The sequence below is a fragment of the Protopterus annectens genome, chromosome 3.part0, assembly GCF_019279795.1.
Source record: "Protopterus annectens isolate FY-2018-M chromosome 3.part0, PAN1.0, whole genome shotgun sequence".
Taxonomy (NCBI): Eukaryota; Metazoa; Chordata; order Ceratodontiformes; family Protopteridae; genus Protopterus; species Protopterus annectens.
Window position 1 is genome coordinate 425,164,170 of NC_056731.1, and position 24,191 is coordinate 425,188,360.

At 41.0% G+C, this 24,191-nt stretch overlaps 1 protein-coding gene across 1 annotated transcript in view; it reads right to left on the minus strand.

Moving 5' to 3' along the window:
- F13A1 (coagulation factor XIII A chain) overlaps positions 1-24,191 on the minus strand; it is a 1,111,088-nt gene that overhangs the window by 440,971 nt on the left and 645,926 nt on the right. Inside the window, exon 11 of the mRNA XM_044064861.1 lies at positions 23,487-23,640. Within this exon, the coding sequence (XP_043920796.1) occupies positions 23,487-23,640 (154 nt within the window). The remainder of the gene's footprint in view (positions 1-23,486; positions 23,641-24,191) is intronic.

The following is a 24,191-nucleotide window of genomic DNA, read 5'->3' on the forward strand; positions in this document are numbered from 1 at the left end:
GTTGCACATCCTCATTGTATGTCAGCCATATTCAGGTATATAGGGCATTTAAAGATGACTACGTCTGGGAATGTTTGGGGTTATCAAAAAGTAATACAGAATCATCAGACAACCTATGTAAAAGATTCTATAGGAATAAGAAGTGTACTAAGTAATTGGTGCTCAGCAGCAGCTGATGCTTGGAACAATCTACCAAATTAAATTAAAGCAAGCTCTAGTTTAGATATTTTTAACAATAACCTGAATACTTATTATGGGAACAACTGCTTTGGTTTATTGGCAGGCTAGAATGGCATTAATGCTTGTGTCAGAAATATTTTTATGTATGTAGGGTACAGGGCTTGATTCTGACCTCAGATTACTGACAAGGCTCAAAATGGCCCTTCAGGGCAGTTAACCTGATTGTCCTATGAACCTAACCTATGACCTGTGAGATTAGCAGCTAATACTTTAAACCATACAAGTGGTGTGATACTGCAGTACCAGCAGTATTAGATTATCTGCTAGTGCAGTGCATGACAGGGAATGTAGTTTTAAATAGTGAGACTTGCAGATACTGCAGAAGTGAGATTGCATGTAAGAAAATGCCTAGTACTTTGCTGTGATGTCTCTCAGGCAAATCTTGCAGCTTGCATATCTCCCTGTCACAGCCCAGTGTGTGCCTTCCCCCAAGAGGAGTGGGGTCTTATTGGGCCAAATAAGTCCAATTAACCTAAGGTCCACCTTATCTCCAGGCAGAATATTAAGATTCTGAGATATGCAGAGGATACCAAACAAAAACAATAGACTAAAGCACTGAACTAAAACAATAAATAAAAGGGGTAATCATTTGAAATGATGGGACCTGCTACAGAGAGTCCTGAAATGCAGAGACTGAATGTCCAAAAGAACGGGGTTATATATACCAAGTCCAAGTTGCCATTTCTCAGAATATTCCCTTTTCTCTGAAGTATGGCGATCTTACAGTTGGCATATATACATCTGGGAGGTGGGAAGCCTGCCCCCCCCCCACCCCATGCAGAAAGAAATTTAAAGGAGAAGAATGAAACTTCAGATTTATTCTTTTGTTTTTTGGTCTTTTTTTTCGGTTTATTGGCACTTGGCATATCGAACATTAACATTTCATTAGGGAGCCAATAAAAGGTGTAAAGATTACTTAGAATCTTTATTACACCTCTGCTGCCTCAGCACAACCTTCAGAAGAGTTTAGTTAAAAATTCCAGAAGAAACATAAAAATTTATATAATGAAAAAGACCTATCAAAAATGTCTCACTCATTAGAAAATCAATTGAACAATTAATTCCCCAGTAAACATCTTACACTCTGAATTTGAGCTACATGGACTTAAGTGCCAAATTTGAGAACTCAAACAGAGTCGCTAAACATTATAAATTATTAACAGTTCTGTCCCCTCCCTCATTCACTCCAGCACTTTCTAAACTGTATCTGTTCAGCTTTTGTAATTAGTAGAATAAAAGTATTACAAAGAGTTGCAACATGGCTTTCCAAGTTTTTATTTATGTTAATTATTTATTTTACTTATTTTCCCGGCTTTATTTTATTATATCCCTAATGTGTTTTTGTAACCTTACTTTAAAAATTCTATATGTTTCCCTAATATAATATAAATCTCAAGGACACTTTAATCCATAAATGGCACCTTCACTTCCTTTGTCCAAATAAAATGACTGTGAACTAAAATAGTGTACATATTACATAGTAACAACATATATGATACTCCTTTCTTCCTTTTTTGAAGGAACGTCTAGGTTCACAGATTGGTACTAGGCTATCGGCCCTAGGGCCTATACAAGCCTAGCCATAACAATTCACTGGCTATTTCTTCCCACAATATTTACTTCCTTGGACCTCTGTCTAGCAGGGCAACTGATGTGATCCCCGGGGTGAATTTTCTATCTCTCATTCAATTGTCAAGGTTCCTTTTGAAGGGGTCCAAAGAGGCACTCTGCTTGACATGTATGGGTGGGTAGTCTATTCCAGAGTCTGGGGAGACTCTGGGTCAGGAACCTATCCCTCCAGCATGTTTTGTTCATTGTGATGATAAGGTTTAGATCCCTGAAGCATGTGGCTCTGAGGAATTGGGGTTTCTTTAAGTGTAGCATGTCAAACAGCTCTGGGTTTGACATGGCCTTGTATGTTAAGCAGAGATCACCTCTGAGTAGATGATATGTGGCAAGAGTATAGCTGGAGTTTTTTTAGATGGTCAGCATAGGGCATCTGCTTTAGGCCTGTGATTCTTTTAGTGAGGTATTTCTGCGGTCTTTCCATTTGTTGCAGATGTCATGAGAGGTACATACCAAACGGGGTGTTGTATTCTATAATGGGTCTAATGAGACAATGACCTTTTTCTGGATGAAAAGCTCTTAGTGATGAGGTGTGCCACATAGAAGGATTTCCTCATTGTTGTGGCGATGTGGTTATCAAAGGTGAGACCACTGTCCACCTGTGTCCCTAAGTCTCTTATCGCACTTTCGGTGTTTAGTGCACTGCCACCTATGTGGTAATTCATGGGTACATGTTTTTTTTTCCAAAGGGGATAACAATACATTTGTTGGCATTGAGCTTGAGACCATGGCTCTGGCACCAAGCATCTGTTTCTGTAAGGCCCTTTTGTAGAATATCCACATCATTTGGGGATTCAATAATGGCATCCAGTTTGCAGTCATCTGCGAACTTTGTTAGCAAGAGTCCCTTAGTGTTGGCCTGTACTTCAGAGAAGTAAATGCCAAATAAGAGCGGTCCCAGGACTGAACCCTGAGGTACTCCACTTGTCACTTGTCTGGAGCTGATGAGTCTAGGTATATTTTAACAATCTTTGTTGAAAAAAAATCTCTTCTGAAAAATGGCCAGCAACTTTTAATAATGTCCACTACTTTATGGCTTAATACATTATCCCTAAGATTCATAAAGGCTCCCACTATAGGTACTAAGATCTGTAGCCATAAGAGCCTGTTTCTGCAGTTGTGGGATGTGAAATTCAGAGACATGTTAGCTGCATTGAGGAAAGATCTCATTATCAGCTAATTTGCATATCTCTGAATCGCACAATATCACTGATAATGCTAATCTGTGCTTTTTTCTGGTGTCCAATTAATCATGTTGGCAGAGGCAACCCCTCTGTTCATTCTCCCACTTATATACATTTAGATATACAGACACACACACACACACACACACACACACACACACACACACACACACACACACACACACACATGCACACACTCAGACATGCATAATTTCCATACCTCTTACCTGTTCCTTAGTTTACTGTTTACCTGCTCCTAGTAAATCATGGATGATTACAGTCAGTCACAACTGCCAGACATTAGAGATTCATTCTTCATAGTGTTCAGAAAATGCATCATGATGCTAGACCTGTATCTGTGTTAACATGTTATGTTAGTCAGAGTAATAGTTACCATTTCTTCCTGGTGATAGTTTTCCTTCTACCTGTAACTACATAGTTGGTGTCATTTTAAGGAGAACCAGTATGTGTCAGCCTGACATCAGATGGTAGAGAAGACTTCCTGTTTCCCCACAGACAGCTTGCATCTCATTTCAGTGATTCTGTCTACTGGCTAAAGCCTTTCATGTCCCTATAGTATCTTTTTTATTCATAGTCTTCCTACCAAACATTCCTGGATAGCAAATTCAAACCTAATTTCGGACATCATGGTGGCACTATTCAGTTCTAGGAGTCTAAACAGAAAATGCCATAACTTGAGGTTCTCCTCCAACTTGACCACATTCACATCTGTGTAGCTACCGAGACACAGTTTCAATGCAATGACATTCCCTCTTACAAGGATTTAGTGCTTATCATGCCTTCAGGTCTTTTAAGTAATTGTGGGGGGAGTACATGTGTTTGTCAGAAATGCCATCACCTGATGTCAGATTATAAAGAACCCTAACTTGGACTTCTTCAACATACAAATCACCTTTAACATAGTCAACTATTACTTCTTTGCTAGCTGCAGAACTCCATCAGTGTTCCCTAAAATCATGGGAATTAGCTTAATACAATGAGTGCTAAAAATCAAAAGAAATACCTTCTTGCTAAGACATTTCAATTACACTACCATTGACTGGCACACTTACACCTCTAAAAATAGATATAATCAGTGTTTCTTTGACTTTGTTGATGGCAATATGAAGGAATATATTCTAAAAATACCCCCATAGAGGCTCTGATATCTCTGGCCTAGTCCTTACCAACTTAGACCCCTACCTGTACTCGACCATGTATTTCCGCGTCTTTGATTGAATTTGACCACAAACCAGTCAGACACTATCCCACAACCAAAAGCCATATTTAGGAACTTCTCTAGGTGAAACCTACTTCAGCTTGTAGAAACCTATGCAGAATTCCCATCAATCACCATAATTGGACCCAAATGAGAAGTCTGTCTCATTCACTTCCAGTTTTTACCAGCACCTAAATAGCTGCGTTCAAAAGCCTATACCCATCCTCTCTAAATATAACAGTACATTTAGGAATAAATCTCTCTGTTGGAACATTCATATTAATAAACTGAATAATAAAAGAAGGTAAATAATAAAAAGTTATAATAGATCCGCATCCCTACCTCAAGACCACACTGAAATTGCTGGCAAGGAACTATTACAAAATATAAAGCAGAGCATGAACCTAAGGTAACTACAGATTCTAAAGGAAATTGCAATTCTTTCTTCATTTATGTCAGGAAATTAAGGATAATTTTCAACAATGACCTGAACTCATCCATAATAATATCACACTTTCCAATGCCAAGGGTATAGTTAATAAATTAGCGACAAATTTAATGCTACTTTTACCAAATTGTTGCATCTGCTATCCCTGAAAATTAAGTTTCCCCTCTGGTCACTTTGGAACTAATCTTAAAAGCCATGCCAAAGGCTACAAATAGTGTTTGTATGAGACCAGATGATATACAAGGTTGCATTCTCCTCAGTGCCAAGTATACAACCTCTTAACTACTAGCTGAATTGTTCATGCTCAGCCTATCTACATGGCTTGTTCCTGATGCCTGGGGAACAGACACTGTGACTCCTATACACAGGGGTGGCCTCTGAGCAGACTCAGGTAATTATAAGCTCATCAACCTCACTGAGCTTATATGAAAAGTCATGTAAGTATCATAGCAGAACTCATTTATACAAACATAGGCATCTTAACTGTTCTATACCCTTCTCAGTTTGCTTTTGTGAAATAAAGGTCCTGTCTCCTGAGCCTAATATGTTTCTTTGAAAAGGTTTCAGAAGCTGTAGATAGTGGTCACAGTGTATGCTGATTATCTTGACCTGGTCAATGCTTTTGACCTTTCTCTCATGCTGCTACTATTGAAACATTAGACAAGCTTGATGTAACCTCCCACACTGTCCACTTGATTGCAAATTGGCTTTCCAACAGATCCCAAGTAGGCTTCCATAGTGAGTGGCCGAAACACAAAATACCAAGGATAGGAATCTCCAAACTGCATTTACAAAAATAAAAAGCCACCCCCCCCCAAAAAAAAACTTTAAGTATTTTTTTGCAGGGGACAACCCCCCTTGCTTCCCTCATTTTTGGGGCAACCCCCCAACTTATACATACAAATTTCAGAGTTGCACCAACTCACAGAAGGGCAAGTTCCCTCAAAAATGGCATCACTGCTAGGAGAACTCACTGACAGTGACTTTCTGTGGAGGAACTCTAACTGTCAGTTGAACTTTGAGCAACTAAAGCTGGAGGGGTCAGTTTTCATCTGCCTATAAGTTACACCCTGAGTAGTAAAAGTTGCTGGTGCCTTCTCTGAACATAAAACTTTAACTAGCAGGATATAGCAAGGATCAGGATTGTGCTCTCATTTGTTTGACAATTTTTTGTGTAGACATCCAAGCTAATATCTCTGAAGTATGTTTGACCAAGTTAAGTGAAAGCTGCAAGGTAGACAATGCTATCTGCTTGTTCACTGAACTTAAACTACTCCAAAAAGAGCTGAAGTACGCACATATTGTGTACTGAAAAGAGTTAAGCTAAACGCAATAAAAATGCAGCATAACTTTTGGCAATAAAGCTGGTCCCAACTTGTATGTTATAATTGACACTACTGTTCAAACAGATATGGTCAAATGAGATCTTGGTACTTATGTGGACAACACCAACACTCACTTATGTGGACAACACTCACTCCAATTTGATCATCATATTTCCACCATTGTCAGGAAATCCTTCTATCTCGCACACTTAATTTCCAAGAGAATATCTTCAAGATCCAAGAATTCATCTTAACACTGTACTCTTCCCTTATCAAACCCATCATCAAACACAGTGTCTCCTTTGATATATACAAATCTAAACTTATTGCTCAAATGGAAAGGTCCCAATGATTTGTAACCAAAAACGATAGGCCTCAAATCCTTCAACTATCCTGATAGCCCAAGTCCCCTTATACTTAGTAACCTGCTGCCTGCTCCATGGTAACCTGTGTGTCATTTTGTAAGCTTTGAATAGCCCAGTTATATTTGCACCAACAATTAAACAGGACTCACTGAGGTGATATGTTCCCAGCTTAATGTATTCTCAGTCTGTGGAATAAGTTACCACTACAGGCCAAGGCTAGTCTTGATGATTGCATAGGTAGGCATACATTTAAATTAGGATTATTATGCTTAGCCATGCTTGATTTGGGAGGTTAGCCCTACTAAGTCTCATAAAGCATGGCAAAAACATTTAAGTGCGATATGGTTATGCCTCTTATGGTCCATGTAATTGTTTGCCTAGTATTGCTCCTATGTTCCTATGCTTCTTCCAGAGGGATTAACTTTTGTGAACTTTTGAGAGACAAAAAATGTTGTTACCCTGGGGTCTTAAACTGCTAAATGTTTTCCAAGTCTTTTTTATTAAAATAACCCAAACTTAGTCCTTTTATTTAGAAACAGATATTTCTTGCATATCTCTGCTAACAATCTCAAATGCTCACAACACATCTATTAATTAGGTACAACAATTTTACTATCCTTGCCTGAAGGTTTATAAATTTATAAATTAACCGTTTATTTTAATACATACCAGTTAATATAGTCCACTCCCCTTTCATAAATTATAATGCACTTCATCTTTATGCTTCATAAATTCATGAAGGATATTCTACTGCATAACTCAGAGAATTGCTTAATTCATTCATTAGAAAAAAAGGAGGAACATAATCACTTTTATTATACATATGACACATTTAATTTACAATAAGAATTAAGATTTCTATCAAAAGAATACAAACTTCTATCAGTACTTAATAATACTCATCAGTGTCATCACATGACTCAAGCTGGTAGTTAGAACTAACATATTCAACATTACTTATTTCCTCAGTAGTATGAAAAAAGTACAAGAACAAACAGTTGTGTAAAATCTTACTATAACCATAGATGTCCTTCTCTTCCATGTTGCGGTATTCTGCATATGGGTTTACCCTTCAATCTCACATATGGTCAGTATCCAAAAGCTTTCAGTTCCTCTGTGGTGAGTGAGACAGCTGAAATAGATGAGATTTCATGGGCCATAAAGGTGACATCGGCATGCACCAGCCCTCAGAACAGAAGCCCCAGTCGGAGCCAGTCCTATAAGGGCAATGCCATATCATTGCTCCATCCAGGAAGGGAAGTCATTAGCTGACAGGAGGGGAAGGAGGGAGGGAAGGAATACTGCAACATGGAAGAGAAGGACATCTATGGTTATGGTAAGATTTTACACAGCTTTTGTATGTCCATCTATTCCCATGTTGCAGTATTCTGCATATGGGTGAGTGCCAAAGCTCACTGAGATTGGGGTGGTGGTGTACAAGCAGACTCCAGGAATCCATGAATTATAGCCCTGGCACACCCTGCCCTGGATCTGGAGTTGTGGTCAAGTTTGTAGTGTTTGGTGAGGATGTGGACCAAAGACCAAGTAGCAGCTTCCAGGATACTAGACCCTTGAAGAAGACCCCTGAAGAGGCCATTGCTCTTGTGGAATGAGCCATAATTGTACCCTGCAGAAACTTACCATGGAATTGGCAACAGAAGGTGATAGCCTTGGAGATCCAAGTCGAAATAGTCTGCTTGGTCACTACCTTCCCCAGAGCTCTGGGGTGAAAGGATACAAAAAGTTGTTCAGCCTGTCTGATAGACTTGTTGTGTAGGTAGAATCTGATTTGCCTGTGAACATCCAGGGAATGCAGCACTCTCTCACTGTCTCCTTGTGGGTTTGGGAAAAAGACAGGTAGGTGTACGGCCTGATTGAGGGAGAGATCATTAACTACCGGGCATGAAGGACGGGTTAGTCCCAAAGGTGACCCTGTCCTTGTGAAAAATGAGGAATGGAGGAATAGCCATAAGGGCTTGGAGTTCAGACACTCTTCTGGCTGAAGTTAGAGCCACTAACAGTTTTCCAGGTTAAATGCTTTAATGAAGTTTTATCAGCTGGCTCAAAGGGTGGTTTCATAAGCTTCTTGAGCACATAGTTAAGGTCCCAAGGCAGGGGGAAAAGTTTTCCTGTGGGGTCTAAGGTGAAGTACCCCCTTGAGGAAGAGTTTGGAAGCAAGTCTGGATGCTAATGGGGGATCCAGAGGCAGGCAAGCAGAAATAACAGACAGATGGGCTTTGATGGATGAGTAAGCCAATCCAGTCTGTAGTAGCTCACATAGATAAGACAGCACTAGAGGGGGTTCACTAAGAAGTGGGTCCCTCTGTCTTTTGTGACACCGCATAGTGAATCATTTCCACTTTGAAAGGTTTTATTTTCTTGTATTTGCTTTCCTGGCCTCCTGCAGAACATTGAGCACATCCTCGTTGTAAAGGTGTCTGAAGGGGATCAGAATCCTATTAGCCACAGGATTAGGTGTAGAAGCTGTCACTGTGGATGGATTGGTGACCCCTTGTTTGGTGTGTGAAGGTCCACTCTGGGGGGGGGTAACTTGTGGTGATTGCTCTTGGACAAATGTAGGAGTAAGGGGAACCAGTGCTGTCTGGGCCAGTAGGGAGTCACCAGCAAGATGTTTGGGTTGTCTTACTGAATTTTAAGTAGGGTACCTATTCTGACTCTAAACAAACTGTTTCCCTCCCTTATCTCCTTCACAGGCAGCCCCTCTCTCTAGCTGATTCTCCGCGTGGCTCCCTAGACCCACAACGCTACTAACGCACAGAACAGCCCAGGAACTTTAAAAATCAAACTACCCACTGAAAGTGTTTCAGGGTAAAGACTACTGCTTTAACTACTATGTACTAGGCAGGAATAGCGTCCAGCCGGCAGTAACTCGACAGTACCTTTAAACCAACTGTTAGCTTAATCTGTACTCATATAAAATTATATCAGGTCTACAGCCTAGATCTAAAGTTAAACAGTGGAGAACACGTAGTATTCCCACTAAATTATATCTTTTCTGGCTATATTAATTGCTTAAGGAACAGACTAAAAACTTACTGTTACTGGCTTTAAGACCCTGTGAACTCCTGGCGGTGTATTCCCCGCTCCGCTCCCCACCCTGCCCCCATATCCCACCCGCCCCCACTACTGCTACATTTATAGGGCTAGTCAGCTCCTCCCACCTTCCCCCTAGTAATTAGGACCGCCCTGTAACTTAGTAATTCTCCTCCCCCACTCTGGGCCCTCTTTCAATACTACGTTACACCTTCAATTCCTCCCCCCACCAGCCCCTTATCCTTCTCACACCATGGTCAAAATTACATCTACTATTACCCCTATTATAATAATACCCCTTCTTATTGCTCATTTCTTAACAAGTTATGAAAAACAAACTCTACTAGGCAACCCTTCCCCAAGGGTCACACTAGCACCTACCCAAATCTTTCTGCTAGTCATACCTCATTTCTCCCCCTTCCTGACAATACATCATCCCCCAAAATTGTGCATCTCAACCTCCGCCATCCTAAAGTAACTAATACCAAAGCTAACCTTAAAATCCTAAACAAGCTACTGAGATTCCTTGATCACCTGAAAAAATGCATCATCATAGATGGCGACATCCACCCCAACCCAGGTCCACCCACAGTCTTAGACTTGAACGCCCCTAAAATAGCTCGAAGTTCTTCAGATTCCCTACTCATACTTCACCTTAATATCAGGAGTATAAACAATAAGGTCCATAACCTACATGCTATGTTAGCCACTCATTCTCCAGACATTGTATGCCTATCTGAAACATGGCTAAAACCTTCTACCAAGGATGAAGAGATTCTGGCACCTGGGTACAATATTCTCAGGACTGATCGGACAAAAAAAAAGGGCGGGGGTATAGCTGTTATGTTCAGGAATACCTTGAATATTATAAGGAACCCACTACAACCTCCTAAAGTCTCAAATATAGAACTTATTGCCCTTAAGATATGCCTCAACACCCAGAAATGCATTAACCTTATAGGAATCTATATCCCACCAGGGAAGAACACTGAAAACCTGGAACAAACACTCTGCTGGTTGTCCACCAATTACCCCCAAGAAACCATAGTACTTGGCGATGTCAATATAGACTGGTCTCACTGCTCAGCCCACATAACGCCACATCCTATTAACTTACATGGTTTCTCCCAAAACATTCTATCCCCAACTAGAATTGGCAATACCCAGCAAAAAGAGAGCACCATTGACTGGATACTTACCAATAAGGGTCCACATAATTATACCTCTGGGACCCTCCCAAACGACCTCAGTGACCACCTTATTACTTATATCATTAAACATAAATGCCCAACTACTAGCCCCCCCATATACAGACTAGTCAGAAACAAAAAGAAATTTGACCCACAACTATTCCGTGCAGAACTCAAGTCCTGTAACTGGTCTATCCTAAAAAACCTACCCCTCCAGGAGAGCGTTTCCTACTTTAACGACATGTTCCTTAACATACTTGACTCTCATGCCCCCAGTCGTCTAATTAGATCCAAGGAACGGATAGCACCCTGGCTAACTAGTCATACTAAAACCAAATTTAAACTCCGAGACCAGGCCTGGGATAAATGGAGAGCTACTAAAACTCCCCTTGATCGCATCAAATTTCAACAGCTTAGGAACACCACTAAATCAGCCATTACCCAGGACAAAAAACAGTACTTCTGCCACCTTCAGAATAAGCACCAGCATAATCCAAAGAAGTTCTGGGCAGGATTTAATAACCTTCTCCATCCAGGTAAATCCACAACCCCCACCCCTGAGAAACTAATTGGGAAAGACCCAGAAGATATAGCCAACACCTTTAACTCTTTTTTTACTGAGACCATCCAGTCTCTAGCTAGTCAGTTAACTACCTCCTCAACTCCCTCCTCCCATAAGAACAACTCTGCTCCTCCCTCCTTTAGCCTAGAACCGGTTTCCACCACCTATATTTGCACCCTCTTAAAAAAACTGAAACCAACTACCCTAGCAGCAGATCACCTCCCAGCGGAATACTTACAAATTGCGTCTGACACAATCGCCTATCCCATATCAATCCTAATAAACAGGACTATAACTGAAGCCACCATCCCCTCGATTTGGAAAGTTTCTTACATTATCCCTCTTCATAAAGGAGGTAACTCCACGGAAACTTCCAACTACAGACCAATTGCAATACTGTCTCCTCTAGCTAAAATTATGGAAAGATGTGTTCACAAACAACTACTACACTATCTAACCCTTCATAATCTCCTGTCTAAATGCCAGCACGGCTTTCGCCCTCATCACAGTACAACCACTGCTCTACTCTCCTTCATTGACTCCATCAATAACAACCGCAATAACAAACTAATATCCTCCGCCCTCTTTCTGGATCTATCAAAAGCCTTCGACATGGTTAATCACCAGCTCCTCCTCTCGACCATAGAAAGCTTACATCTTGACAACCTAGCCCTAAGCTGGTTCAAGGCTTATCTCTCTGGTAGGCTACAAGCTGTCCAGTGGCAAAACAGACTATCTGATCTGCTCCCAAACACCATTGGTGTTCCTCAGGGCTCGATACTTGGTCCCCTTCTTTTTTCCATCTTCATTAACGATCTCCACTCTGTCATCCCTAAAGCCACCTGCATTCAATACGCGGATGACTCAACCCTGATCTGTTCTGACGTCTCTCTCTCTCAAAACTACAAACAACTACTCAGCATTGTTTTACTATAGTTGAAAAATGGTTCTCCGATCTGAAACTCATACTCAATCCATCAAAAACCAAACTGCTTCTATTTTTCCCCACCATAACCACACCACTAGATAAAGAACTTCCTATTCCAAATAATATCTCCTTTCATGTTGAATCCATCAATGGCACTATCATTGACCCTGTCTCTAGCACCAAACTATTAGGTGTCACCATTGACCACAAACTCAAATTTGACTTTCACATCAGCCACACCATTAAAACTGTTAACAAGAAACTCGGGTCCCTGTATAGAATAAAAAACTACCTTACCCCTAATACCAAACTCACTATCGCTCGAACACATCTCCTCTCCACCCTCTTGTACGCCTCCCCAGTACTCTCCTTTCTTAAAAAGCGTGAACTCAATATGCTTACTGTTGCCTATAACCACATTTCCAGATTTATTACAGGAACTCCATATCGAACTCACCACTGCCTTAACCTTAAGAAAATTGGCTGGTTAGAATTGCCCAACCTTCTCAAACTTAACCAACTCACTGAAGCTTTTAAAATAATAAACCACCCAGATAGAACTCCATCACTGAGTAGTATACTGATCCCTTATACCAACCTTAACTGCCTTCGATCGTCAAACAGTGTTCAAATACTCACCATTAAAGCAAAGAATATGGTGATGCTCTTTATGCTAATTCCATTGGAAAGCCTTGGAATTCCCTTCCAAACCACATAAGAAATATGACTTCACTTAATCAATTCAAAAATAATCTTAAAGAATATCTTAAGTCACACTGGCTGTGTCCCTGTACTGAACCAGACTAACCTAGTGACTCGCTCCTCTCAATCCTCCACCCCCTCTCAGACTTCAATTCCTTTAATTCTGGCCCCTCTATGTTATCATCTCAACCTTATATTTGAATATTTAAATGTTTTATAATCAAAATGTATAGCCTGCTGTAATTGGTTTTTCTCATCCTATGTTAATCCTTCCTCTTATGCGTGTAAATGTATAATGTTATGTCATTATGTTGGAGCTTTTCTCCCCGGGCCTCTACTGAAAAAGGACATGTATCCAGCTAGACTAGCCCGGTCAACAAATGTAAAATAAAATAAAAATAAAATAAAATAAAATTTTTAGCAGGACCTTTTGAATGAGAAGGAAGGGGGGAAAGCATATAGATATTTCCCCTTCCAGGAAATTGAGAAGGCATCTGTTGCCAGTGCCTGTGGTTCTGGTGTCCTGGTGTAAAAGCCAGGAAGTTGCCTGTTGATGGTGGAGGCAACAGGTCTCTTTGAGGTACACCCCACTTGTGGACTAGGTCCAGGAAGATCTCTGTAAAGCATCCATTCATGGTTGTTTGTGCTACCTTTGCTCAAATAATCTGCCTGTGTTGTGGAGAGAGGGAATGTAGGTCATCTGTAGAGTGATTCATTGTGAGGTGGACAATTCCCAAACCAAAAGGGCTAGTCTGCAGACCAGGTAGGACTTGATCCCCCCCAGCTTGTTGATATACCACAGTACAGTGGTGTTGTCTGTGTATATCAGAAGTGGTCCCTTTTGTAAGAAAAGGAGAAATGCCTGGAGGGCTAGAAGGTTTGCCCTCATCTCTCTGGCACTGATGTGTTCTGATTTGTGGTGCTGTCACCACAGGCCCTGCAACTATCGGTGGCCGAGGGTGGATCTCCACCCTAGGGCTCAGGCGTCTGTGTGCACGACCTGAGTGGGTTAAGGTGGTTGGAGAGGTAGGCCCGAGTTGTGATTTACCTGAGCCAAACACCATAGTATTTCCTTTTTCAGGCAGGGAAGAAGGGGCACAATGTGCTCCAGAGGCTGGTTGTGTTGCTTCCATATTGACTGAAGATACCATTGTAGCTTTCTCATGTGCAATCTTGCTAAAGGAAGCATGGGTATGGTGGCTGTCATGAAGCACAGAAGTTTGAGGTACTGCCTTGCAGTCAACTCTGTGGAGTGAAGTACCAGGAGAAGGTATTTCGTCAAGGAACTCACTTTTGATGGGGCTAGGTATGCCTTCATGAGATCTGAGCAGATCCTACACCCAAGGAATACAATGTCTTGTGTTGGTTGAATATGTTGTTTTGGCAGGTTTATCTGAAATCCCACTGATTGAAGGAGGGTCGCCACAAACTGGATGCGTCCTTGGAGGGTTTCTTAGCTGGCAGCCTGGATCAGTATGTCATCCAGGTAGGGGAATACCTGTATTCCCTTTGTCCAAAGTGAGAGGAACCCACCAAGAATCTCAAGTATTCCCTGTAGGAGGGCTCGACTGGGATGTGGAGGTAAGCATCCTTTACATATAAAGTAGCCAGGAATTCTTGTGGAATAATGAGAGGGAAAGGGGCTGGCAGACTTAGCATTTTGAAGGTAGGGACCTTTAGAAAAAGGGTGAGATGGGAGAGGTCTAGAATGAGTCTCCTGGGGCCATCCTTCCTGGGGACCAGGAAGAGTCTTGAGTAGAATCCACTTCCTTTTGAAGTAGAGGGGACTGCCTCTATTGTACCCTGATCTAACAGGGTCTGGACTACCAGTCACAATAGGTAAAGTTGCTGAGCAGGTGGTCGTGGTATGCTAAGCCCTATGGGAGGGGAGATCCAGGACATAAAGTAACCGTTTTGAAGTATGGACAGGACCTACTTGTCTGAGGTGAGATGGGTCCAAACAGGGAGACAGAGATGAGTGGACAGTGGTACAGAAGGAGGGGGAGGAGGAGGAGGAGGCAGGGGTGGCAGGTAGTCAGATGCTACCTGACGTGTCCTGAAAGGGAGTCCTCTGGCTAGAGGGGACAGGATGCTCTAGCTGTAGGGGGTTGTTTCCTTGTGGGTTTATGAGGCCTTGAAGGAGGAGCAGGGTGGGAGTGCTTTCTAATAAACTGGGTTTTGGCTGGATAGTTTCTGTGAAACTTAGGGATAGGTGACACCAGTAAATGTTTTAGGTCCTGCATTTCTTTTCCCTTTTGTTGCAGGGATTTGAAAAGGTCTGACACCTTAGAACAAAAGAGTGTAGCATTATCCAAAGGAGCATCATTGAGCTTTGCCCTCAAATCATCTGGCAGAGTTTGTAGGTGAAGCCAAGATTATCTGCGTAAGGCAGATGCTGATGCTGCTGACCTGGCAGAGGATTCAGCAGCATCGTAGTTACACCTGATAGAGCATCTGGTGACCTGGGAGGAGAGTGCCAGAGTGGAGAGGACAGTGATGCTTTGGAAGGGGAGTTTGGAATATCTACCAGGTGTTTGGTGGCAGATTCTAAGAGGGACAAGGTATACTTGACCATGTGGCTCTGGTAGTTTGCAGCTCTGAAGGCCAAGGTAGCAGAGGTATATATCTTTTTGCCCAACCTTTCCATTGTCTTGCTGTCTTTGTCAGCTGGGAGAATGGTGGTAGCAGATAGGAGTTTGTCTGTAGAGACTGATATAGTGGCAGGATCAGCTGGTGGGCACTTAAGCAGATGCTTAGCAGTGTCAGGCAGTTTATAAAGCCTGTACAAGAAAAGGGTAAAACACTGTAAAAAGAAGAAAGGTGCAGGTATCCTTAGGTCAATAGCCCAATAAGAAGTCTCTCTCAAGTTCTTTTAACGCAGGTTTATTAAATAAAAAATAAGTAGCGTTTTCGCCGCCTTACTAAAGCAGCTTCCTCAGAAGGAATAAATTTCAATTAAAAAACGCGCTTTTTATACCGACAGGAAATGACAAAACGGCATGACATCTTAATGTTAAAGAAACAAAATACTTTACAGTGTCAAATCAACAACTTTTAAAAAATACAAATTAAATGTTGTCCAAATGTTTATGATGTATTTCATCAATAAAACCCTGTAAATGTATACTGGTAGAAGCTTGATGTGAAACACTTTCAAGTATCAGTGATAAGTGAATATTCAAGGCACATTTTAAAACTTAAATTGTCTATTCTTGAGTATACAAGAAAGGGTGTAACCTATCTGAGATAGCTTCTCAATTTTAAAACAGCTAAAATATTGCTGTTTTCATTCAGTCCCGGGAACCTGAATGCATCCAGTTTCAGTTGCCATTCAAGTTCCCGGACTTCCAAAATTAAGGAGATAGGTCCTCCACGGATAGTGTGTGGTACTTGGCCTATACACATAAAGGAGAAACTGTGTCCTGGATAAGCTATTATGTGCTTGGCTAGTGCATTGTTCTCTGATTTTTTTCTGATTGCATAATCGTGTTCGTAAAACCGATCACGAGCCCTGCGGTCTGTTTTCCCTATGTAGAAACTCGGACAACAATTGCAGAAGGCAGCGTAAATCACTGATTTTGATTCACAATTGAGTTTCTGGTGAATCCGGTATTTCCTATTTCCAATAGTGAAAGAGTTACCAGTTTTAACTACTCTGCACCAATTGCAGAGACCACAAGGATGCATTCCTTGCCTACTAGGTTGTATATATGATATGTTCCTTTGTAGTAGTTCTTTCAAGTTGTTACCTCTCTTGTATACAACTTGTGGTCTATGTCTGAGTTTTTCTACTAGGAAATTATTATTGGAAATAAAAAAACAATTTTTTAGTATGGTTGACCAAATAGCCTGGGAGTTTACACTAAAAGTTGTAGTGAAACTCAATACATAAGAAGTTTTTGTGTTGGTTGTAAAAGTCTCCCCTATATGGCTTGTGGTCACTGTACTAGTATACTGGGCTTCATGTTCTGTATAAACTAGTGTTTTGTTAAGGATAGGCTTATAAAACCCTTCAATTCTTTTAGTCTCTACTTCTAATATCAGGTCATCCAAAAGGTCGATTGGGTACCCACGGTTAAGGAGCGTGTCCTTAAGGAATTCACATTCAAGTTTAAAACTAGATATGGTACTGCACATTCTCACAGCTCTCACTAGTTGGCCCTTAAAGATGGATCTTTTTTGTTTGTAAGGGTGAAAACTAGTGTAATGTAGCATGGAGTTGCAGTAAGTAGGTTTCCTGTAGACAATGGAAGTGAACATTTGATTTGTCATGTCCTTGGACAGTTTTACATCCAGGTATTCTATTTCTTTTGTGGAAAATTTGTAAGTGAATTTTAAAAATTCAGTAGTTCCATTAAGTTCTTGGACCACTTGGGCTGCTTGGTCACTGTTACCTTGAAATAAGATGAAGATATCGTCTAGGAACCTAGTGTAAAACTTGATGTGTTTAGTGAGGTGGGGTTTGTTTCTGAGAAAGTTCTTTTCCCAAAACGCTACAAAAAAATTGGCGACACTGGCCCCGCAAGGGGAGCCCATGGCAACCCCTTGCTTCTGGATGTAAAAACTCTCCTCAAAAATGAAATAATTGGAGGTAAGGACTATATGAAGTAGTTCAGTTACAAGGTCAATTTCATTTTTAGAAGCACCAAACTCACATAGGAGCAGTTCTATCCATTCAATCGCTTCCTGGTGTGGTATGGAAGTATATAAATCTACCACGTCAACGGTCAAAAAGTTGACTCTTTCATCAAAGGGAATGTTGTTCATGTTCTCCAAGAAAGTCCAAGAGTCTTTACATAACCCCTGAATCTGTTTTACATATTTTAAAAGGATACTGTCAATTAATTTTGAACAGGGGTATGTAATAGATGAGCGGCCATCAACAAGGGCCCTCATAGGAGGGTTTAAAACATCCTTGTTGATTTTCGGGACTTTTTCAAATTGCAGCAGTAATTGGGTGATTTATCTTGCTGTATGTACTTGTTCAGCTTTTTATATTGGCCAGACATCTAGCCTTATGAGGCTACGTATATCAGAACATCTTAGTAATATTAGGAATAAACATTTAACAAGTGCTTTCTACAAGCATACTATTAACCATCCTTCTGCCAAGTTTCACTTTATCATTACTGATAACATTTTGAGTTATAAGAGTTGAAAAACTGGTTGGCACAATATTCTTAATAAAAAGGAGAAATTATGGATTGTGAGACTTGGTGGATTATTTCCACTTGGTCTAAATGACGATTTGTGAGTTTAATTATTGATTATTATTGATTAATTAAGCATTTAATTGTTTGCTTTGTGTATATACTGTGGTTCACTGCAGTAAATTTGATACATTGATAAAGGCCGTTTGCCAAAACCGGTCTGTTGACTGTGGTACTATTTTATTAAAGTTTTTATATCCCTTCCATGTGTTGCTAGCTGACTTTTGGATTTGCGCTTTGAGCCTTTGCACCTGCCGTCCATGTGGAATTGCAGTTGTTTTGAGTGTTCTTACCTTTCAAAGCCATACTGCCACTGCCAGACCTGCTGTGATATCACTGTGTAAAAGTCTGTGGGTGGGGATTTCACGGATGTTGCCAGGTGAAGGCCTTTGCCAGGCATTTCTGTATGGTTTTCTACAGCTAATCTGCTGTGTGAGGTTGGTGGTGGGTATGGGACTCCTACTTTGACATCCATGCAAGTGACCTATGACCCCCCTCCAGTTATTTGGTTCACCGCATATACTGCGGGTGGTATTGCATGGTGTGAGTAGGGCAGTACTGGAGATATACTTCCTGCTGTCCCACAGAGCTGTAAGTTCTCTGCTGCTATCCCAGTTAGCCACCCCATTCCCTTACATGCTTGATCAATACCATAGATATGCTATCAGAAAATTCCACTCCATTAGTTTATTTTGTTACAGAGACTGGCTTACCTTGTGCCTGCAGCTGTTGTGAGGGTGGTGCTTGAGGGCTGACTATGTTGGATGCATGCAATACACTGCCTATACATGGTCAGGTATAGGTGGTGTGATGTTTGGCATTCATTTTACTGTGAGTGTGAGTCAGAGAGAGAGAGAGATCAGTCCCTGGGGCCCTACAGTATCACTGTATGTGCTATACAATGCCTCTTTGCAAGGCCAGGGCATACTGAGCACGCTTCCATCTGCCTACAGGGGCAAGCTCAGAATGTTCCTCCTCCGAGTCACTCTGTGCCTGTGGAGGCCTTAGCAATGGTGGGGGGCTGTGCGGCCCTTCCAAATTTTGTTCCTGCTGCAGCTGTTTCCACAGGATCATATTGTGCAGCATGGCACATAGTATGAACATGTTTGCACATGTGGCTGGAGAGCACTGCAAGGCTCCACTGGATATGTGAAGGCAGTAGAACCATGACTTGAGCATCCCAAACACACACTCTATAATGATTCTGGTTTGTGTGTGTGCCTCATTATGGTGTTCTTGTGTGGGTGTGTGTGCATTTCCGATCGGTGTTATCAGCCACGGCTCCAGTGCATAGCCAGCATCCCCCACCAGCTGGCCATATGAGATGTCCCCACTGGCAAACACCCGGTACAGCTGTGAAGAATGCTAGATGTGGGAGTCATGATAGCTTCCAGGGCTGCCAGCACACTCGTTCATGATAATGTCCTGGGCATCACACATGACCTAGCAGTTAATGGAGGGGAAGCCCTTGCGGTTTATGTAGACCCTACCCCGTTCACCAGGTGGTGGTTTCATGTGGATGTGCGTGCAGTCTATGGCATCCAGTATCTCTGGGTAGTCTGCTACATGGTGGAAGAGACGCATATTGCTGGTCCTCTCCGCACAGGTGCTGGGGAAGTGAATATGCTCAGCGGCATGTGGTTGCATGGCATCCAGGAACTGTTGGAGTATCCTGGACAGATACCTGTGAGACCCCCATGACATCCCCAGTTGGTCTTTGGAAAGTACCTGTAGCTAGCATTCTTAAGGCTACACATACCTCTGTTGGTTCTTGCTCTTAGGCGAGGCCGGCACATCTCAACAAGTTGCTGAAGTATGTCCCTGTCCACCCTGTATCACTCTACAATCTCCAGATCATGTAGCCCCTGGTAGGTTAACCTGGATCTGAACAATCTTCTCTCCTCAGTCTGAGTTGGTTGTCAGCCTTTTCCTCATCACCACCCTCAGTCTCTAGCACATGCTGATAGATCAGAGCAACAGCAGCCCCTAACATGTTTTGTTAGTTTAAAATTCCCCCAAATATGTACACCAGTGGAATAGATTTTGTGGGAAAAAATCAGACTGAAAGGTGTCTGCATAGTTTATAGTAGTGTGCTGGGCTGCTGCCTGTGTAATTGGCTGATTCTGATACATTCCACCTGCCAGCTGTGCTTGTTCTCCTTGACTGCCTTCCTTTTGCAGTTTCCCCTTCCCATGTCCTCCCCGTTTAAGCTCTGATGCATGTCACAAATTCCCAGTGCTCAAATGTCAACAGTTCTGCTATCCTGTGTTTTTTTTTTTTTTTTTAGGCCCGGTGCCCTTCGCGCAAACCCATTTAGCTAAAGTATACAGTTTTATGCAGAAATAATGGCCCTTCCTAGATGTGAGCACACTCTGCATTTCATGGAATAGGGAAATACAGCCTCAGACACACCCCCTGCCTTAGCTATGCTTAGCTGAGGACAAACACATTCCACTAAGCTCCAATGTGCTTACAGCAATCATAACACATCCCCATTTCATGTCAGCTGCTCCTCCTGTCTATACCATGGTGTTGGACCACCTACACAGTTAGGTGCAGTCTAACACTTAGAAGAAATTTGTGATTCAGTATAAATCCCCTCATTTGCATACCCCACTGCCTTACTCCTGAGCTACCACACTTACACTGAGCCTTTCCCCTTAGCAACCACTATTCTCTGGTATTGTTTTCATTCTACATGCCATTGACTATTATGGCAAAATGCAGATTTCTCTCAAAGTTGATTTTTCCCCCTTTTTTTTTGTATTTTCGGCATGATCCCATTTGGGTACTGCTGCCCTATGCTTAAATGGCCAAGATTGGCCAAAAAAAACCCAAACTTTTATTTAAAAAAAAAAAGGAACTATTTTGCATGCCAATGGCCATATAGTTGGCCACTGACATGCCTAATACATGGAATACATGCTTTATTTAAGGCTGTCATGCCTCAGTTTTCTATTTTTCAGAAATGTATTCGGCTAGTAGCAGAATACATTTCTGCGCCCTACACTGTTCCTACAAGAAAACCTGCCTACTTCCTGAATCGCAAATTCAGCTCATTTGCATGGTTTTCACCAGCAAATGAACTGATTAGCATACTGCAGGGCTTTCCATGCAGGAACAGTATAGGCAGGCTCGTGCATGTCAAAACGTCACGTTCGTGGATCTCTCGGCAGCCATATTCCATGCAGGAGCGGCTACACTGCTCCTGCATGGAAATTTCAGCTTCGTGAATCCCGGGGGTAGTGAAGGCATGGGTCATCATAAAAGTAGCCATGAAAAGAGTTTGTACTGTGAACCTTAATAATGATGTACACACCTCCATTACTCAAGAACTAACTATGCTCCTCTACACTACATCTGCATGCTCCTTCCCAAGCATGAACAGGGACTATTATTGCCAGTTTGGGTTAATTACAGCACACTTTCTTCCTAGAACCTGCATCCTGTTTTCTATGCTATGGGGCTTATGCAATGTAGACAGCCAGCCAGGAACCTCCACACCCTCCTCAGGGGCAGACGAGCTGCAACCTTTAATTTACAGTCTACCCCTGCCTGCTCTTCTAGAGCCCAAGCTGCTATTTGAAACTGGGTCATGTGACACAATCAGGGCTTTCTCCCTATGGTCTACAGAGCAGGATTCACATCAGTAGTTTTTGAGCTAATGATGGCACTTGGTGGACACAGCAGGTTGATATTGTGCATAAAATCCCTGCTGAGTAGCTTCTACTCCCATTACATTAACAGTACCATTACACAAAACATTACACTCTATGCCTGTATCTTTAAATTCAGTTTTATGTCCACTAATTCTATTGCATTTTGATTTCTTATTTTGTAAGATTGCATTCAAATCCACCATTTTGTGTACCGAAGAAGATGAGTAACAAATAAATGCCACTGAAGGGATAAACAGCTAAGTCATTCCTTTTTATAGATAGCCTTACAGGGACCATATTGTTTTGAAGAGAGAAAAATACACTCTGGCAAAAGGAAATGTCATACTTAAGGAGTAACCGTTTAAAACTGTTTCAGTCTTCTTCACTTGCAAAGTGTAGCTGTAAGTAGGAAACTACTCCAGTTACTGAACTTTTGAAACAAGTTATTTAACTATCTGAAACAAATATAAAGTATGCCTGTTTTCAATACAAAGCATAACTACATTAAATTCCAATAAAAAATACTGACTCTTAATTAGAAAACCTCATTAAAATATTTTTTGTATATATAATCATGCTTTGTATATGATCACCTTGTTTCCATTTCGGCACTTCCATATGAATTACTAGTCTGAAAACCACAACTGCACATCTTTCAGCTTTGTAAACTCCCATTGTTTATTGTAAACAAGTAGAACTTGGGTAACTCAGCCACAAATTTTCAACAAATATGACTACTGGATTTTGTAAGCAACTATTCCTCCTGAATGACAGTTTTAACTTGTATTATGCCAATATTCTTTTCATATATGTATGATAGTAATCTTATATGATTGCTAACTGCTTATGTCACTTGAGCTTGAGTGGGGGTTGAAAAGGGTCTGTACACTAGTTCATCTGCCTGGTTCATAAATACATCAAATAAAAGACTATTTAATTAGGCCAGTGCTGCCACAGCACAACTCAAATAAATAAATAAATAAATAAGAAATAAAAAAATAACTGTCTTCTGGGCTTATCTAGTTAAGAAAATTAACTGCCTTCTGGGCCTGTCTGGTTAACAAATAAATAAAACTGTCTTACGGGCTTATCTGGTTAATAAATAAACAAAATCAAATACAAAACCAAAAATTTGCTAATGATAATATAATCCAATTAGCATTTCAAATACCAGGAGAACTTCAAGGATAACAACGAACAAATGAAGTCCTTCAAAACTGAAGTGCATGAATCAATAATATATATGATGATTTGTTTTCCCATGGGTGGAGGTTGATAATTAACTAGAAGAGTGCTTCCTGGCACAGACTAAAAAGTAAAACTACTTAGTGTCATAAAGTCACCCAGCATATGGAGTTGGCTGAGGTACATCATAACTGGATATCGAAACCTGCAGTTTATTATATTTAGTACTTTACCAGTTGGACTAGACTTGCATAGTGGTCACCATAAAAAAGAGACTATTGTTTGATTTAAACTGGTAAATGAATACCAGCCAGTCTGAACTGCCAGTGTAAACAAGAGTTCTGTACTTACATATAATTCAGGGAAATATGTAGTGAGCACTAAAGTAGCATTTTCAAAGAACCCTGAACCTGCCTACTGTTTTAGATAAGCAACATTGTCATTCTAAAACTCTACACTGACTGCCTTAATGATAGCCAGAGTCGAGACAGGCTATTGGCAAGCTTACTGAATTAAAAACAAGAACAAACAAATCATTACATTTCAAATTTGACAATCCTTTATGGCTGATGGAGCAGTATTACCAACCTTCAGGAAACTTGTACTGATCTGTAATATCCATTTGGGCATTCTTTCCGTTTTCCTTTGTGAGAACCAGTTTTCCAATCTGGTTTCCAACAATGTCAACAATTTCCTTCCTGCCATTTCTCCATCGTTTCCAATAAACAATATCACTGTTAACCTGAAACATACCAAAGATACTTTGACAATGTAAAATCTGCATATGTACTTTAAAATGGACGAGAATGCTTTAAACAACACCATCACTGTAGCTGAATAAATTTAATAATTACTATCTTATTGTCTTTCTTTGTACTTTATCCAACAGCAGATGGGCTTATAGACTTCTTGATTTTTTTTGTCCTTTATTCTTCACTTACGCCTTTAAACCACTATAAATATACTAATTTTTCATTACACTATCAGCATTATCTGTCTATATAAACAAATGTGTGTGTGTGTGTGTGTGTGTGTGTGTGTGTGTGTGTGTGTGTGTGTATATATATATACACATGGGCAAATATCTATTGATCTCTGATTGGCAGCTCTGCCTTGTATTATGTCAATATCCTTGTCATATCTGTTATATGCAATTTTATGTAATTTATTTACATCATTTGGACCTGGGCTGTGGTTGAAAAGAGTCTTTGCAACAGTATTCCCAGGTATCATCTCTGGCATTAATAGCTCCAGGACTGAAACAGAATGCATACTGATATTAATAGCCCTATT